Source organism: Oncorhynchus nerka, linkage group LG2 (assembly GCF_034236695.1).
Source record: "Oncorhynchus nerka isolate Pitt River linkage group LG2, Oner_Uvic_2.0, whole genome shotgun sequence".
NCBI classification, from domain to species: Eukaryota; Metazoa; Chordata; class Actinopteri; order Salmoniformes; family Salmonidae; genus Oncorhynchus; species Oncorhynchus nerka.
The window spans coordinates 90,811,492-90,830,950 of NC_088397.1; the positions used below are offsets into that span (position 1 = coordinate 90,811,492).

Genomic DNA, 19,459 nt, shown 5'->3' on the forward strand with positions numbered 1-19,459 from the left:
ACAAGCTAAATGCACCACTCTCCACTTTCGTGAAAATCAAGAGCAGCGGCATAAATGATCCAATTTCTCCCTCGCGCACGCACAGCAGCCGCGTTCTGATATGTACAGGCCCTTCCGGATAAGTCAGTTAAAATGACACATACCCGTATCAATCAGATCCAACCCAAACCTGTGACATTATTTAGAATTCTGGATTCGGTCTCAGGTATTCGGGTACAGGTGGATCCGTGAACACCTCTAGCACACAGATACTGTGGCCGCTCCTTATTACATTGATCTAGGCTATTGTCTCACAATCGACTGATATGGGACGTGCGAAAAGCCCTTTATTTCCACGTCGCTCTGGTTACGACATGAAAATATAGAAGGGCTGAAGAGGTTTATGATGGCGACTAGACGTTAGGCTACAATGGCTGTCTAAGTGCTATATCGTCCATTACACTAACAACCTGACAGGGTTGGTACTTCAACAGATATGGCTGTTGAGGTTAGAGGTTCAACTCCTTTACTGACATTTTGAGGTCATGTTAGCTACGTTCACTTTTGGTGTAAGCCACATTGTAATTTCCTCCAACCAGCGTCAGCGCTCATGAAAGTCACTTTTACTTTCAATGAGGGACTTTCAATTAGTTATAGGCTATAGACTTCAGCTTCACCTACTGAAAAGTCTGAGTCAGGGCATTCTATATTGATGTTGTCACAACCACCACAATGTGGAAGAGTACTTCCGGGTTGGAGCGAGCGGTCGCATCCGCACTTCGGTCCGCAGGTAGTATAACTTTTCATTACATTTCATTACATTTCATTATAGTACAACGGTGTGATTTGTCTAATCTTAGCAATTTCTTCTTAGCTAGCTACATAGCCGTCGTTGTATCAAAGATAATAGCATAATTATCGTATTTCGTCGTCCTAACGTAGTCCACACTGCTATCTGCCCAGCAGCTAGCTAGCAAACATCCACCGTCTACCGAATAGCAGCACTGTAGAAACTATTACACTCAACTGAACGACTTGATTAGTGTAGTGTTAGCTAGCTACATAGTTGTCTTTGCTGTCTTCGTATCCAAGATAATTGTGTAGTTTAGAGTGTGTAGTTTTAGAGTGATTATCTTAATTTACCGAGGTTAGCTAGCCAGCTATTTGTCGTCCTTAACGTAGGAGACACTGCTAGCTAGCCAACAGCTAGCCAACGTCTACCGAATAGAACTTCCGCACTCAACAACCCGGTCGCATTCCGCTTCGCTCCACAGGTAGTATCACATTTTCATTTTCATTTCATTACAGTACAACGGTTTGATTTGTTTGATCGTAGCTAGCTACATAGCTAGCTACATAGCCGTCTTTGTATCAAAGATAATTGTGTATTCTAGAGCGATTTTCTAGGTTAGCTAGCCAGCTATTGTCGTTCTTTTAACGTAACGTAATCAACACTGCTAGCTAGCCAGCTAGCCCCCGAATAGCAGTACTGTAGAAACTATTACACTCAACGGAACGACTTGATTAGTGTAGTGTCAACAACGCAGCCACTGCCAGCTAGCCTACAAAGTCAACAACGCAGCCACTGCCAGCTAGCCTACTTCAGCAGTACTGTATCATTTTAATCATTTTAGTCAATAAGATTCTTGCTACGTAAGCTTAACTTTCTGAACATTCGAGACGTGTAGTCCACTTGTCATTCCAATCTCCTTTGCATTAGCGTAGCCTCTTCTGTAGCCTGTCAACTATGTGTCTGTCTATCCCTGTTCTCTCCTCTCTGCACAGACCATACAAACGCTCCACACCGCGTGGCCGCGGCCACCCTAATCTGGTGGTCCCAGCGCGCACGACCCACGTGGAGTTCCAGGTGTCCGGTAGCCTCTGGAACTGCCGATCTGCGGCCAACAAGGCAGAGTTCATCTCAGCCTATGCCGCCCTCCAGTCCCTCGACTTCTTGGCACTGACGGAAACATGGATCACCACAGATAACACTGCTACTCCTACTGCTCTCTCTTCGTCCGCCCACGTGTTCTCGCACACCCCGAGAGCTTCTGGTCAGCGGGGTGGTGGCACCGGGATCCTCATCTCTCCCAAGTGGTCATTCTCTCTTTCTCCCTTACCCATCTGTCTATCGCCTCCTTTGAATTCCATGCTGTCACAGTTACCAGCCCTTTCAAGCTTAACATCCTTATCATTTATCGCCCTCCAGGTTCCCTCGGAGAGTTCATCAATGAGCTTGATGCCTTGATAAGCTCCTTTCCTGAGGACGGCTCACCTCTCACAGTTCTGGGCGACTTTAACCTCCCCACGTCTACCTTTGACTCATTCCTCTCTGCCTCATTCTTTCCACTCCTCTCCTCTTTTGACCTCACCCTCTCACCTTCCCCCTACTCACAAGGCAGGCAATACGCTCGACCTCATCTTTACTAGATGCTGTTCTTCCACTAACCTCATTGCAACTCCCCTCCAAGTCTCCGACCACTACCTTGTATCCTTTTCCCTCTCGCTCTCATCCAACACTTCCCACACTGCCCCTACTCGGATGGTATCGCGCCGTCCCAACCTTCGCTCTCTCTCCCCCGCTACTCTCTCCTCTTCCATCCTATCATCTCTTCCCTCTGCTCAAACCTTCTCCAACCTATCTCCTGATTCTGCCTCCTCAACCCTCCTCTCCTCCCTTTCTGCATCCTTTGACTCTCTATGTCCCCTATCCTCCAGGCCGGCTCGGTCCTCCCCTCCCGCTCCGTGGCTCGACGACTCATTGCGAGCTCACAGAACAGGGCTCCGGGCAGCCGAGCGGAAATGGAGGAAAACTCGCCTCCCTGCGGACCTGGCATCCTTTCACTCCCTCCTCTCTACATTTTCCTCTTCTGTCTCTGCTGCTAAAGCCACTTTCTACCACTCTAAATTCCAAGCATCTGCCTCTAACCCTAGGAAGCTCTTTGCCACCTTCTCCTCCCTCCTGAATCCTCCCCCCTCCTCCCCTCTCTGCAGATGACTTCGTCAACCATTTTGAAAAGAAGGTCGACGACATCCGATCCTCGTTTGCTAAGTCAAACGACACCGCTGGTTCTGCTCACACGGCCCTACCCTGTGCTCTGACCTCTTTCTCCCTCTCTCTCCAGATGAAATCTCGCGTCTTGTGACGGCCGGCCGCCCAACAACCTGCCCGCTTGACCCTATCCCCTCCTCTCTTCTCCAGACCATTTCCGGAGACCTTCTCCCTTACCTCACCTCGCTCATCAACTCTTCCCTGACCGCTGGCTACGTCCCTTCCGTCTTCAAGAGAGCGAGAGTTGCACCCTTCTGAAAAAACCTACACTTGATCCCTCCGATGTCAACAACTACAGACCAGTATCCCTTCTTTCTTTTCTCTCCAAAACTCTTGAACGCGTACCGTCCTTGGCCAGCTCTCCCGCTATCTCTCTCAGAATGACCTTCTTGATCCAAATCAGTCAGGTTTCAAGACTAGTCATTCAACTGAGACTGCTCTTCTCTGTATCACGGAGGCGCTCCGCACTGCTAAAGCTAACTCTCTCTCCTCTGCTCTCATCCTTCTAGACCTATCGGCTGCCTTCGATACTGTGAACCATCAGATCCTCCTCTCCACCCTCTCCGAGTTGGGCATCTCCGGCGCGGCCCATGCTTGGATTGCGTCCTACCTGACAGGTCGCTCCTACCAGGTGGCGTGGCGAGAATCTGTCTCCTCACCACGCGCTCTCACCACTGGCGTCCCCCAGGGCTCTGTTCTAGGCCCTCTCCTATTCTCGCTATACACCAAGTCACTTGGCTCTGTCATAACCTCACATGGTCTCTCCTATCATTGCTATGCAGACGACACACAATTAATCTTCTCCTTTCCCCCTTCTGATGACCAGGTGGCAAATCGCATCTCTGCATTTCTGGCAGACATATCAGTGTGGATGACGGATCACCACCTCAAGCTGAACCTCGGCAAGACGGAGCTGCTCTTCCTCCCGGGGAAGGACTGCCCGTTCCATGATCTCGCCATCACGGTTGACAACTCCATTGTGTCCTCCTCCCAGAGCGCTAAGAACCTTGGCGTGATCCTGGACAACACCCTGTCGTTCTCAAATAACATCAAGGCGGTGGCCCGTTCCTGTAGGTTCATGCTCTACAACATCCGCAGAGTACGACCCTGCCTCACACAGGAAGCGGCGCAGGTCCTAATCCAGGCACTTGTCATCTCCCGTCTGGATTACTGCAACTCGCTGTTGGCTGGGCTCCCTGCCTGTGCCATTAAACCCCTACAACTCATCCAGAACGCCGCAGCCCGTCTGGTGTTCAACCTTCCCAAGTTCTCTCACGTCACCCCGCTCCTCCGCTCTCTCCACTGGCTTCCAGTTGAAGCTCGCATCCGCTACAAGACCATGGTGCTTGCCTACGGAGCTGTGAGGGGAACGGCACCTCAGTACCTCAAGGCTCTGATCAGGCCCTACACCCAAACAAGGGCACTGCGTTCATCCACCTCTGGCCTGCTCGCCTCCCTACCACTGAGGAAGTACAGTTCCCGCTCAGCCCAGTCAAAACTGTTCGCTGCTCTGGCCCCCCAATGGTGGAACAAACTCCCTCACGACGCCAGGACAGCGGAGTCAATCACCACCTTCCGGAGACACCTGAAACCCCACCTCTTTAAGGAATACCTAGGATAGGATAAAGTAATCCTTCTCACCCCCCTTAAAAGATTTAGATGCACTATTGTAAAGTGGCTGTTCCACTGGATGTCATAAGGTGAATGCACCAATTTGTAAGTCGCTCTGGATAAGAGCGTCTGCTAAATGACTTAAATGTAAATGTAATGTTTTTCCTTTTTGTATTTTTTGTATTAGGCTACGTCCAAGTTCTTGAAATTCATGACCCACTTTCAACTCCTCTCATCCTCCCTTTACTCGGGGGGGCTCCCGAGTGGCGCAGCGTTCTAAGGCACTGCATCTCAGTGCTAAAGGCGTCATTGCAGACCCTGGTTTAGTTCCAGGCTGTATCTCAACTGCGTCGATAGGATTTGGTTGGTGTAGGCCATCATTGTAAATAAGAATTTGTTCTTAACTGACTTGCCTAGTTAAATAAAGGTTAAGTACAATTTTGAAAGTATTTGTTAAAAAAAAAATGAATCTCCCAAACTGTTGTATGGAATTGCAAAAAACAACAAAAAAGTGTTGGTCCCATGTTTCATGAGCTGAAATAAAATTTCCCCAAAATGTTCCATATGCACAAAAAGCTTATTTATCTCAAATGTTGTGCATAAACGTGTTTACAACCCTATTAGTGAGCATTTCTCCTTTGTCAAGATAATCCATCCACCTGACAGGTGCGACATATCAAAAAGCTGATTATCAGTGTGATCATTACAAAGGTGCACCTTGTGCTGGGGACAATAAAATGCCACTAAAATAGTTTTGCCACACAACATAATGCCACAGATGTCTCAAGTTGAGGGAGTGTTCAATTGGCATGCTGACTGCAGGAATGTCCATCAGAGATGCTGCCAAATAATTTAATGTTAATTTCTCAACCAACGTCGTTTCAGAGAATTTGGCAGTACCTCCAACCAGCCTCATAACCGCAGGTAAAACTCTAGTGAAAGTCTCTCTGTCTCTCGCTCTCTTGTGTGTCTCTCTCTCTCTATATCTCTTTCGATCACTATCACTCTCTGTCTTAAGATTTCAACCATTACTTGTTGCCCAGAGGCCCGCACTCACTTGGTTCTGGGTTGCTGAGATTAGACACAATTGAACTACAGAGCCGTAACTACAGACCTATAACTACAGTCATAACTACAGACCTATAACTAGAGTCACAACTACAGACCTATAACTACAGTCACAACTACAGACCTATAACTACAGTCATAACTACAGACCTATAACTACAGTCATAACTAAAGACCTATAACTACAGTCATAACTACAGTCATAACTACAGTCACAACTACAGTCATAACTACAGTCATAACTACAGAGCCGTAACTACAGTCATAACTACAGTCACAACTACAGTCATAACTACAGACCTATAACTACAGTCACAACTACAGACCTATAACTACAGTCACAACTACAGACCTATAACTACAGTCATAACTACAGACCTATAACTACAGTCATAACTAAAGACCTATAACTACAGTCATAACTACAGTCACAACTACAGTCACAACTACAGACCTATAACTACAGACCTATAACTACAGTCATAACTACAGACCTATAACTACAGTCATAACTACAGTCATAACTACAGAGCCGTAACTACAGTCATAACTACAGTCACAACTACAGTCATAACTACAGACCTATAACTACAGTCACAACTACAGACCTATAACTACAGTCACAACTACAGACCTATAACTACAGTCATAACTACAGACCTATAACTACAGTCATAACTAAAGACCTATAACTACAGTCACAACTACAGTCACAACTACAGACCTATAACTACAGACCTATAACTACAGACCTATAACTACAGTCATAACTACAGTCATAACTACAGACCTATAACTACAGTCATAACTACAGTCATAACTACAGAGCCGTAACTACAGTCATAACTACAGTCACAACTACAGTCATAACTACAGACCTATAACTACAGTCACAACTACAGACCTATAACTACAGTCACAACTACAGACCTATAACTACAGTCATAACTACAGACCTATAACTACAGTCATAACTAAAGACCTATAACTACAGTCATAACTACAGTCACAACTACAGTCACAACTACAGACCTATAACTACAGACCTATAACTACAGTCATAACTACAGTCATAACTACAGACCTATAACTAGTCATAACTACAGTCACAACTACAGACCTATAACTACAGTCATAACTACAGACCTATAACTACAGTCACAACTACAGACCTATAACTACAGAGCCATAACTACAGTCACAACTACAGTCATAACTACAGACCTATAACTACAGTCATAACTACAGTCACAACTACAGAGCCACAAATACAGACCTATAACTACAGTCATAACTACAGCCCTATAACTACAGAGCTATAACTACAGTCGTAACTACAGACCTATAACTACAGTCGTAACTACAGACCTATAACTACAGAGCCATAACTAGACCTATAACTACAGATCTATAACTACAGTCATAACTACAGTCACAACTACAGCCCTATAACTACATAGCCATAACTACATAGCCATAAATACAGACCTATAACTAGTCACAACTACAGACCTATAACTACAGTCATAACTACAGACCTCCACTAGAATTACGATGTGAATGGGGATGAGTCCATGGATTCACAGGCCGGAGAGTTTAAGGAACCAAGGTGTTGTTGTGAATGTCTTTATTTCCATAGATATACAGTAGCAAAGCCACATTTTTTCTCAGTGATTGCAGCAACAACTTCATAAAACAGTGATATACACTGTTTATTTGTTTATTTATTTGTTCATGTACACTGTTAAAATGTGCAATGTTTAAAAATATGAAACTAAGTTGCCATCATTTTGTAGGAGTTCGAATGTGCTTTCCAAAGATTTTTGCTTTTCACACGCTGCCCTGCCCCCTGTAGTCAGGTGACGAGTACAGTGACGATATGAGCTGGAAGGAGCGAAGAGACCTGCTCGTGGAGCTGTATGGTTCAGTGGCTCCAGCTTGCTGCCTCGGTTTAAAGGGAGGGAGGAGAACGTCAAGACGGATATATTCGTCGCCTTTGTCGCTTTCCTTAAACTGACCAGGCCCTCTGAGGGACTCATCGCAGCAGAACCCGGAGGCAAAGAAGAACCAGCTATCACTCTGCTTAAGAAGAACCAGCTATCACTCTGCTTAAGAAGAACCAGCTATCACTCTGCTTAAGAAGAACCAGCTATCACTCTGCTTAAGAAGAACCAGCTATCACTCTGCTTAAGAAGAACCAGCTATCACTCTGCTTAAGAAGAACCAGCTATCACTCTGCTTAAGAAGAACCAGCTATCACTCTGCTTAAGAAACAGGTAGCTTGTTATTTTTGCTGCTGTTAAACCATTTTTCATCCAGGCTAGTCTCATTGAGATAAAAATGTATTTTAAAGTGAGTCCTAATCAAAGACAACAGCCGGGCTTGTCCTTGTAAGTTTTATCTGAACTTTCCCTCAGTGGTGGGATTTTCAAAAGATTTGTTTGTTTTTTTGCCCAGGTCCCCACAGTAGCGAAGGCTCTCCACAAGCAGCTGAAAGAGAAGAGCATGGAGTCTAGACAGGGCTGGCCAACGTACTGCATACAACATACCAGTCTCACATCGGGTAACTTCACTTAGATATTAATTTACTGCATTCTGGCAGGTAGCCTAGTGGTTAGAGTGTTGGGCCAGGAACCAAAAGGTTGCTAGATTGAATGACAAGGTAAAAATCTGTCTTTATGCCCCTGAACAAGGCAGTTAACCCACTGTTCCTAGGCCGTCATTGTAAATAAGAATTTGTTCTTAACTGACTTGCCAACTTAAAAGGTAAAATTGTTTATTTCTTGGGCCAGCGGTTTTTCCTCGACAAACTCTGGGCCTACTGTAGTGATAGGCTACAACAATTGTTCATTTCTTCTCTGTACTTAAATCAGGACTACTTCCTGTCCCTAGATAGTTACCCACAGTAACTTAAAAAGGAAATAGTGTTGCGATGTCTATTGGTACACTGCCAAGAAGTCAACTTGACATTCATATTAACCTCTCGCTTTATCATTTACTCAGAGAAGTCTACCTCGTCCAACATGAAGATCAATGCCCTCTGTCCTAATGTGCATCCACCCTCCTTACGTCTTCCAGCCTCACATGAAGGTTATTCTGCCCACGGCGGTGCAGCGTATGGAGGACCCCTTCTATAAGATCACCTCCGAGACCCTCCTGGTCACTCAGCAGATGATCAGACACCCATTAGGTGGTAAGAAGCCCAGAGGTTAGAGAGGTGGACCAGGAAAAGATCACCTCTCAGGTGATGAGAAAGTGGAGACTGAATTGGCAACTGGATAGCTGCTGGTGTCAGATCATTACTGACCCTACCATGGTGCCCTTGAGCAAGGCACTTAACCCCAAAAATAGCTCTCCATCCATGGATGCTGCGCCGTGTCTGACCCTCTCAAAGTGTTTGTCCCGATTTCTGTTATAGCCAAATGGACAATAAAACATCAATTATCTTCTATTCTAGACAAACTACCTGCTTCTTCATTTGACGTCAAGCCCTACGTGAAGGACTTGTTCGCTGGCACCCTGAAGAGGCTGCAGTCAAAGACCATGAAGTGGAAGGCCATTTCTTGTATGGGTCACGTGTCACCTAGATTTTCCTGGAGAGGCTGAAGAACAAGATCACCAGGTAGGCAGGGTAGAGAGGAGGACCATCAGTATCCAAGGTAACATCTTCTGCTGATGTACCTTGACCCCTAAACTGCTCCATCCCTCCAACACTGTGTCGCTTCCCTGGATGGAGAACTATTTTGGGGGGTTAAGTGCCTTGCTCAAGGGCACCATAGTAGTATCTTCTCTACTCTTCCCAGGTTGACAACGGTGAAGACCCCGACTCTCATCGCTGCATTGCCCCTTAGGCTTGAAGGTCGGAAGTCAATCCTGAAGGCATCCCCATCCTGGCCTCCTTCCTCGAAGAACCAACGAGCCTTCAAGCTAACCGATCTCAACATGACCATGACGAGCAACAGCCTGAAGCCACCCATGATCGAGGCCGTGCTCAACGAGCTACCTTGCTTTGATCGAGGAGAGCAATAAGCACATATCCCAGACGGCAGTGATACTCACCTGTATGGCTAAGGTGTGTCCCTCCTCCCTGTCCCAAGATCGGGAACACTGTCCTACCTGGTGTGTTTCATCTGGTTCATTCCCCAGTTGCTCCAATGAGGGTCTCGCTCTGTCATCCTAGTTCTTCCAAGCACCGGTGGTCACCAAGGCTGGGAACAACGACCTCCTGAAAGCTCTCAGATCGGGGAAGGCTACAGACCCTTACACCCATGGACTTTTCCTGGTTAAATAAAACAGACAGTCCTACTACTCTGTGACCAGGTAGTTGTAGTTTTGGATAGATGCCTTGCATGGCTGTCATAGGCCATACTCACTGCCTCAAATTATTCCTATTCTGCCTTGAAAGTTGATCGTTTGAAACATGCCTTTGACATATATATATGTACGATATTAAAAGGACTTTGAAAAATATATTTTAATGCTACTTGTTACCTTGAAATCACCGTTGAGTTGAAAACGTGCCTTCTTGACATTCAGGTAATACTTTGTTAAAAATGACTTTTCAAAGCCGGTGGTATTCACCGCCATTTTGTAGAGCTGTGATGTCGATACAGTATTCCCAACAAATACATTGAAAATAAACAAATGTTTAGTTAATTTGTTAACTGTGCACCATCTAGTGTGTGAAACTTAAGACTCATCAATACTCTAAAGCATTGATGACCGGGCAAACAAGATGGTAAATACTCTTTACACGTATAGATCATTTATTGAACAAACAATAAACAGATAACAGGTGGGTCTGAGTCACTCGTGTTCCTCGCTGCGTAGCCTGGCGTTGGGGTTGGTGATCTTAATAGCAAGCTGAGCAGCCCTCTCCACGATCAACTTCCTGTTCTTTGACGACACATTGTGGGCTATCTCTGCAGCATGGGTCCTGTGGGGAACAAGGGAAAGGTTATAGTAACAGACACAAGAGGGGAAACAAGGAAACGACTGTCATCAGGGTTAGGGTCAATTACGTTTTAATTCAGGAAGTATACATAAATTATAATGTTTCAATGCTTTTTAACAAAGATACTGTATATAAATGATAAGACGGTCTCGTCTCCTCCCTAACCATGGGAGTCGTTGTCCCGAAGGCGGGAAGGCAAGGCGGTCTGCTTATCATGGACAGATTTTGACGTCAGTGAACCCTCTCGCTTACTCTTCCTCCATTTTCAATTCATTAAATGGAATTGACCCCAACCCGTTCAAACAAATCAATTTGAAGAGCCATGCATCAATGAAAAATCTATTGTGGAACATGCCATTATTCCACACCAAGTAAAGCCTTTGATCTTTATGTATTCTGAGTTCAGTCAAGCTAGTTCCAGTCTGCTTTTCAGACTGTCTGGAACATGGCAGGTTAACTTCCACCTCCTGGCTACAGGGAGAGCTAGGGATAGAATGAGTACTTCCTCTGCCTTGCTCTCCCTCCTTGTTCAAACCCTTGGCATGAGTATGGACGACCCAGCAGGCCATGATGACAGAGGCAGAGTCAGATGACCCAGAGGCAGACCACCCAGAGGAGGAGTCAGACGCTACTATATCTCCAGGGGATTATATACCCACGCAGAACACCGCTTTACGCAGGACACCGCTTTACCCACATAGCCTGGTCAAGCAGGACCCACATAGCCTGGTCAAGCAGGACCCACATAGCCTGGTCAAGCAGGACCCACATAGCCTGGTCAAGCAGGACCCACATAGCCTGGTCAAGCAGGACCCACATAGCCTGGTCAAGCAGGACCCACATAGCCTGGTCAAGCAGGACCCACATAGCCTGGTCAAGCAGGACCCATATAGCCTGGTCAAGCAGGACCCATATAGCCTGGTCAAGCAGGACCCATATAGCCTGGTCAAGCAGGACCCATATAGCCTGGTCAAGCAGACAGATCGCTACGTTCACATTTTGATTCAGGATATGAGCTATTGAGAGATCAGGCTGGTTCCACCAGGATAGGACACACAAACAAGGATCTATTGAGACATCAGGCTGGTTCCACCAGGATAGGACACACAAACAAGGATCTATTGAGAGATCAGGCTGGTTCCACCATGATAGGACACAAACAAGGATCTATTGAGAGATCAGGCTGGTTCCACCAGGATAGGACACACAAACAAGGATCTATTGAGACATCAGGCTGGTTCCACCAGGATAGGACACACAAACAAGGATCTATTGAGAGATCAGGCTGGTTCCACCAGGCTAGGACACACAAACAAGGATTTATTGAGAGATCAGGCTGGTTCCACCAGGATAGACAAACAAGGATCTATTGAGACATCAGGCTGGTTCCACCAGGATAGGACACACAAACAAGGATATATTGAGACATCAGGCTGGTTCCACCAGGCTAGGACACACAAACAAGGATCTATTGAGAGATCAGGCTGGTTCCACCAGGATAGACAAACAAGGATCCAGATTAAAGTCAGGAGCGTCGCATGACATTTTTTTTTATTGAGATAGAGCCTATGAACTCTTGTTGTGTCCTAGAAACTAAAATTTTGTTTATTATAAAAGCTCAAATGTTAATACGAATACCAGTCATTGAAATTACAAAGTCTTGTGGAACAAAAGGTATCGACATTGTGTAAAAGCACTTGTTTTCTTCTGAGATGCGTTACATTGGAATAAAATGGTACCCTCTCTCTTTAAAAATATCAGGTCTGTGATGATGACATGCAAAAGAGATGTCATTGGTCTCCTGAAGAAGCTATCCCTTTTCTGTGGCCCCAAATGTTTGGCTATACTGGTACAGTTACCAGGTTGTTAGCTAGCTAGCCAATGAGGTATGATGACTGAACAAAGTGTAAACAAATGGTTAACACTGCGAGTCATTTTACAACCATGTTGCATATGGTTTATGAATGCAAAATGCTCTCCCAGCGATTCGTTGCACCGGTAATATAGGTCAGTAATATGGGTCTGATCTTTTGGGCTAGAAGCAAGCTCTTTTTGCTGCAGTAATGGTGCTACCATGATGCTAACGAATCTGCACTCGCTTTTTTTTCTCTGAAACACTGCTACAGCGAAGCTTGACCATTACAATTATTATCTGGGAGAATTTTCTCCTTGGCACACAATGCACAAACAAAGATAACATTTTAGCAAAATCTGTGGGCGCACTTTTAGAGCCCTGCCATATGAAATATTGCACATGAATGAACACATACAATCCAAATGAAATAGTGTAAATGGGTGGGAAAAAACAGGGAAAGTCCAAAAAAAGATGGCATTCACATGAAATATTGACTCAAGTCAACCAAAACAAACATAACATTGCACCATATGCTGTATCATGAGCCTGACATCTGGGCTGTGTTCAATAGGAAAACGTTGTGAAACATTACCAATAAGTCACGACTAAAGCCAACATGACTCCTTATTCTACATGTAGGAAACACGTTTGTTCCGTACATAGCAGGCATCTAGTTGAACATTCCTCTAGTTTACGCCATTATGAACACAGCACCAGGCCAAATACAGCCATCGGTGGCCTGTTCTACGTTACAGAGCGTTCAGATAGTATGTTCTACTCTTGGTATTTCTGTCTCATGAAGAATAGGGAGTCATGTCAGGTCTATTCATTACATTTCTATCTGCAACACAACATTTCACCTGTTGGATTCTATCTTGAAATATACTTATTCATGTTACCATACTGATTACTTTATATTCATAAGGAATGTATATATTAGGGGTCAAGGAAGGGTCAAGAGGAAATTGGTGTGTGGGAAGTGATATGGAAAATTAATGATTGAGAAAAAAAAAATACAGAAAGTTCATATTCTTTAAAAAAAAACTTTACCCCTTTTTTCTCCCCAATTTCGTGGTATCCAATTATTGTAGTAGCTACTATCTTGTCTCATCGCTACAACTCCCGTACGGGCTCGGGAGAGGTTGAAAGTCATGCGTCCTCCGATACACAACCCAACCAGCCGTACTGCTTCTTAACACAGCGTGCATCCAACCCGGAAGCCAGCCGCACCAATGTGTCGGAGGGTACACCTGGCAACCTTGGTTAGCGCTCACTGCTCCCGGCCCGCCACAGGAGTCGCTGGTGCGCGATGAGACAAGGACATCCCTACCGACCAAGCCCTCCCTAACCCGGACGACACTAGGCCAATTGTGCGTCGCCCCACGGACCTCCCGGTCGCGGCCGGTTACGAACCCAGGGACTCTGATAGTACAGCGCCCTTAACCACCCGGGAGGCAGAAAGTTCATATTCTGTTCAAATATATTATTGTAGAATGTGAATGCCTCTCTCCTTAGGAACAAAGGGCAAGGTCAGTTCTTGATGAGGCAGGCCAGTGGCTGCAGAACCAGGACCATGAGGGATGTGGAACTCAACTCCAGACAAGGTCAAAAGATGGAGAAGATACTGCTGGAAAGTGGGGGGAGGCACATCGAAGAACATCTCACACATACATCCTCGCTTCCAGGCCCATGAGGTTCCTAGAGACAGGCAGGGCCGTGACAATACCAGTAAGAAGAACCTACTGTGTTTCTGTCTAACACCAGAGAAGGATTGGTTATCTTAGACATGCAAGGAGGTGACTCCTCCTGGTCAGAAGGTATAAAGACGTGCTTGTGTGATGTCATGTATGTCGTCTTTGCAACCGTATGACCCAGTGGGGTGGGGGGGGAACTTGGTTTGAGCTTTTATTTTTATCCCTAGTCATCTGAGTTTTTACTCTGTTTGTTCAGAACCTAAGATATTCACTAAAATAGACACCTGTGGTTGGGATCTTACTTGTTGCTCATCATGAGGACCTCCAGCTCCTTGATGTTGTGCACCAGGAACTTCCTGAAGCCGGAGGGCAGCATGTGTTTGGTCTTCTTGTTGCTGCCGTAGCCGATGTTGGGCATCAGCATCTGGCCCTTGAAGCGCCGCCGCACCCTGTTGTCGATTCCTCTGGGTTTACGCCAGTTTTGCTACAAAAGGAGAAGATGGATAAGGATTAAGGCCGTATCCTGTAAATACAGGAACCAGCTATTAACGTTTATCTAAAGGCTGCATTCACACCATTCTTGGCAAAAAAGAGATGCTCCGATTGGTCAAAAGATCAGCTAGTGGAAACTGAAGGGAGTCGTCATCAGATGATGTTTTTTTTTTTTTTTTACCTTTATTTAACTAGGCAAGTCAGTTAAGAACAAATTCTTATTTTCAATGACGGCCTAGGAACAGTGGGTTAACTGCCTGTTCAAGGGCAGAACGACAGATTTGTACCTTGTCAGCTCGGGGGTTTGAACTGGCAACCTTCCGGTTACTAGTCCAACGCTCTAACCACTAGGCTACCCTGCCGCCCCGTGATGAAGGGAGTACCTGAACTTGTCCAAGAAGGAACACTACTTTTCCGTGCATCCTAATAAAATGTGAATCTGGTTCAGCACATCTAATGTAACAAAAGGGTTGAAATACCGTTGCTCAAACCCAGGTAATTGTGGTCTGAACCGTACCTTGACTTTCACATAGCGGTCTGACTGATGCCTGATGAACTTCTTCACCCTCTTCTTGACAATCTTAGGCCTTTTCAGAGGCCTGAGAGCTGCCATGTTGCCTGGAGGTACAGAAAACAGGAGTCAGCAGTAGTCTGGAGAAACAAGCAGTCTCATCTTCCTTCCCAGTGGATTTACAACCCTTTTTTAGCTAGCTTTAGCCACCTTGTTCAGGGCTCTATACTGACATTTTAGATTTCATTTCAGAGTGCAATTAAAAATATTCTAAGTATTAATGATAAGAATGTCCAGCAATTACAAAGGAGCTCATCTCCTGAAGAACCTATTTTCTTTCTGAGCTACTAAATGGTGTATGGGTGATTTTTCTTCCTAGGGGCACTGGTGCTCACAAATAAAATTCTAGGTAGCACAGCAAAATATTTAGGAGCATATGCAACCAAAATGATAGCACTGTAGAGCCCGGGAGTTGTTAGCTACCTAACTGGTTTGAGACCAGTTACCACTCACACATTATATTTTAATTAAAACTTTTTTTATCCAGGTAGGCCAGTTGAGAACAAGTTCTCATTTACAACTGCAACCTGGCCAAGATAAAGCAAAGCAGTGTGACAGAATCAACACAGAGTTACACATAAACAAACATACAGACAATAACACGATAGAAAACCTGTATACAGTGTGTGCAAATGAAGTAAGGAGGTAAGGCAATAAATAGGCCATAGTGGCGAAGTAATTACAATTTACACTGGAGTGATATAAATTCAGATGAGGATGTGCAAGTAGAGATACTGGTGTGCAAAAGAACAGAAAAACAAATATGGGGATGAGGTAGGTAATAAGAATTTGTTCTTAACTGACTTAACAGTTAAAAACAAATTCTTATTTACAATGATGGCCTACCCCGGCAAAACCCAGATGATGCTGGGCCAATTGTGCCCTGCCCTATGGGACTCCCAATCACGGCCGGTTGTGATACAGCCTTGAAATTGAACCTGGGTCTGTAGTGACACCTCTACACTGAGATGCAGTGCCTTAGACCGCTGCGCCACTCAGGAGCCCCAACCACTTGTCATGCGTGTTGGTTTAGCTACTGGTTATATGAAACGACTGAATGATTGGCATCTTGATAACCAACTTAACTTTTTCACCTCAATGGAGTTTACTGTGGGCATCTAATGTGGGTGGACTAGAGCTCCGACATATAAAAATGAAGTTTATTAAAAATTGTCCTGTTGCTATTCTCTGGGTGCTGAAATCTGTAGTTAAAAAAATAATAATTGAGAGACATCGGATCTATTGTCCACTCACTCTAGTCAGTGCACAACTCCGTTGATGTGAAGGACACAGCGGATTTGAGTTTAGTGGGCTATTCTCTTGGACGCAAAGTCATCCAGCTAAATAATATGTACTGAACAAAAATATAAATGCATCATGCATATTCCCAGCACAAGGCAGACCTGTGTATTGATCATGCTGTTTAATCAGCTTCTTGTAATGCCACACCTGTCAATTGGATGAATTATCTTGGCAAAGGAGAAATGCTCACTAACACGGATAAACAACTGTGTACACAAATTGAGCAATATAAAACGTTTTGTAGGTATCTTTTATCGCAGCTCATTAAACATGGGACCAACATTTTACATATTGCGTTTATATTCGTTTCGTGTCGCTAGCTTGCTAGCCTAGCCGACACACTGCATTGAGATGATTTTACATATTGTGTTTATATTCGTTTCGTGTCGCTAGCTTGCTAGCCTAGCCGACATTGAGATGATTTTACACTGCATTGAGAGATGATTTTACATATTGTGTTTATATTCGTTTGCTAGCCTAGCCGACACACTGCATTGAGATGATTTTACATATTGTGTTTATATTCGTTTCGTGTCGCTAGCTTGCTAGCCTAACACACTGCATTGAGATGATTTTACATTGAGATGATTTTACATGCATTGAGATGTTTATATTGTGTTTATATTTCGTGTCGCTAGCTTGCTAGCCTAGCCGACACACTGCATTGAGATGATTTTACATATTGTGTTTATATTCGTTTCGTGTCGCTAGCTTGCTAGCCTAGCCAACACACTACATTGAGATGATTTTACATATTGTGTTTATATTCGTTTCGTGTCGCTAGCTTGCTAGCCTAGACACACTACATTGAGATGATTTTACATATTGTGTTTATATTCGTTTCGTGTCGCTAGCTTGCTAGCCTAGCCAACACACTACATTGAGATGATTTTACAAGTGTGAAGAACACGACAGTAGCTTCCTTTGCTACGCGAACTAACTTAGCAGCTCTATTTCGCACAGCTTGCTTGCTTGATGTGCCTGCATCTTTTTTTTGAAGATGTGTTCATTTGATGTTTAACGTTCGGTACTGTACGACTTGTCACAATGTGTCAGAAGTAATGTATTGGACGCTGCTACTGTGATACATCACGTTGATACATCACGTCACTCCACTACAGTTCACTACTAGATATCTTGTCCCGAAAACTGTGAACCGACCCGTTCTCCAGCTTTTCCCTATCGTTAGATCAGTGGGCATACATGAGCATTATATTCCGTGTCCATAACTGGACGGATCTCCTCAGCTGTTAGCGAGCAGTTTTTAATAACACTAGGTTAGGCAACCATCTTTCGACTCGACATTTCAGTGCCCGTTTTTCTTGAAACAAAAGTGACACATATCTACAAAATACAATAACGAAATGTGTATAACGTTTGATTGAATATTTAATGAATGCCGTTGTTTTTTTAAGGACTAGAGTCATACATTTATAAAGATGATGACAGATGGACATTCTTACTTACCGTTTGGGCTGAATGCTGCCTACAGGTAGTTGAGGCCAGGGAGAAGGGGAGGAGATTGGAACGGAATTCTGGGTAATAAAGGGGAAGAATGAAATAGAATCAGAGCGATGGAGTAGAAAAGAACAACTCCAGGAGAACATATAAAACGTAGAAAAGAATCAGACAAAAATCAGGCTTACAAAAATGTATTTTAATCACTCAAAATTTGACTGGTTTACAATAGCATGGCTGACTTTGGAAGTACAAGGTGTCAGGGATTTGTGTTGCCATTGTCATGCTACGTTGATGTATTTAGGTCTCTCTATATGTTGTGGTGTCTCTCTTGTCGTAATGTGTTTTGTACTATTTAAAATCAAATTAAAGTTTATCCCAGCCTTCGTCCCCACAGGAGTCCTTTTGCCTTTTGGTATGCCGTCGTTGTAAATAAGAATTTGTTCTTAACTGACTTGCCTAGTAAAATAAAGGTTCATAAAAAAAAAAAAAATGTTTATCGCTTTTCAAAAGTAAAAGTTGAGAAATCGCTGGAGGATGTCTTGCATTTGGAGGACATTGCATTTTCCATTTTAATGCATATAAAGACAATACAAAATAAAAGAGAATATTGCTTTACGTTGAGGTTAATTTGAATGAAATCAAGTCCTATTTCTGTGTTGCAGCACAATCAGAGAGTTTGTCAACCTGACCGAGTCCTTTTAGTAGGAAATTCAGTGATTAGCTTTGGAGATGAACTACTATCAAATGTATTCAGTAGAAGAATATCAAACATTCCGATCTGTGTTGACATAGGCTTAATCATATGGAGTTACACAACCTATAGGGCAGGGCTCTCCATCCCTGTTACTGGAGAGCTACCCTCCTGTAGGTTTTCCCTCCATCCCTGTTACTGGAGAGCTACCCTCCTGTAGGTATTCACTCCATCCCTCTTACTGGAGAGCTACCCTCCTGTAGGTTTTCACTCCATCCCTGTTACTGGAGAGCTACCCTCCTGTAGGTTTTCCCTCCAACCCTGTTACTGGAGAGCTACCCTCCTGTAGGTTTTCCCTCCAACCCTGTTACTGGAGAGCTACCCTCCTGTAGGTTTTCCCTCCAACCCTGTTACTGGAGAGCTACCCTCCTGTAAAGTTTTCCCTCCAACCCTGTTACTGGAGAGCTACCCTCCTGTAGGTTTTCACTCCATCCCTGTTACTGGAGAGCTACCCTCCTGTAAGTTTTCACTCCATCCCTGTTACTGGAGAGCTACCCTCCTGTAGGTTTTCCCTCCAACCCTGTTACTGGAGAGCTACCCTCCTGTAGGTTTTCCCTCCATCCCTGTTACTGGAGAGCTACCCTCCTGTAAGTTTTCCCTCCAACCCTGTTACTGGAGAGCTACCCTCCTGTAGGTTTTCCCTCCAACCCTGTTACTGGAGAGCTACCC

The 19,459-nt window shown here is 44.5% G+C and overlaps 2 protein-coding genes across 4 annotated transcripts; one reads left to right on the top strand and one right to left on the bottom strand.

Annotated features, from left to right (window-relative positions):
- Nucleotides 1-7,518: 7,518 nt before the first annotated feature.
- Nucleotides 7,519-10,508, top strand: LOC115117240 (cullin-associated NEDD8-dissociated protein 1-like). 3 transcript variants are annotated; one of them, XM_065004320.1, is made up of 5 exons: nucleotides 7,519-7,986; nucleotides 8,168-8,273; nucleotides 8,789-8,903; nucleotides 9,168-9,332; nucleotides 9,514-10,508. In XM_065004320.1, exons 3-4 carry the CDS (start codon nucleotides 8,795-8,797, stop codon nucleotides 9,314-9,316), a joined length of 258 nt encoding a protein of 85 aa, XP_064860392.1. In that variant the 5' UTR covers nucleotides 7,519-7,986; nucleotides 8,168-8,273; nucleotides 8,789-8,794; the 3' UTR covers nucleotides 9,317-9,332; nucleotides 9,514-10,508. The 3 variants fall into 3 exon arrangements, with proteins under 3 accessions (XP_064860392.1, XP_064860388.1, XP_064860386.1); XM_065004316.1 differs by having other exon boundaries at nucleotides 7,521-7,986; nucleotides 8,714-8,903; XM_065004314.1 differs by having other exon boundaries at nucleotides 7,521-7,986; nucleotides 8,168-8,903.
- LOC115116310 (large ribosomal subunit protein eL32) lies at nucleotides 10,459-18,133 on the bottom strand. Its single transcript, XM_065004305.1, has 4 exons — nucleotides 18,046-18,133; nucleotides 15,223-15,323; nucleotides 14,516-14,697; nucleotides 10,459-10,646 (listed from the first exon to the last, which is right to left on the bottom strand). Exons 2-4 carry the CDS (start codon nucleotides 15,316-15,318, stop codon nucleotides 10,517-10,519), a joined length of 408 nt encoding a protein of 135 aa, XP_064860377.1. The 5' UTR covers nucleotides 15,319-15,323; nucleotides 18,046-18,133; the 3' UTR covers nucleotides 10,459-10,516.
- Between the last annotated feature and the right edge of the window lie 1,326 nt (nucleotides 18,134-19,459).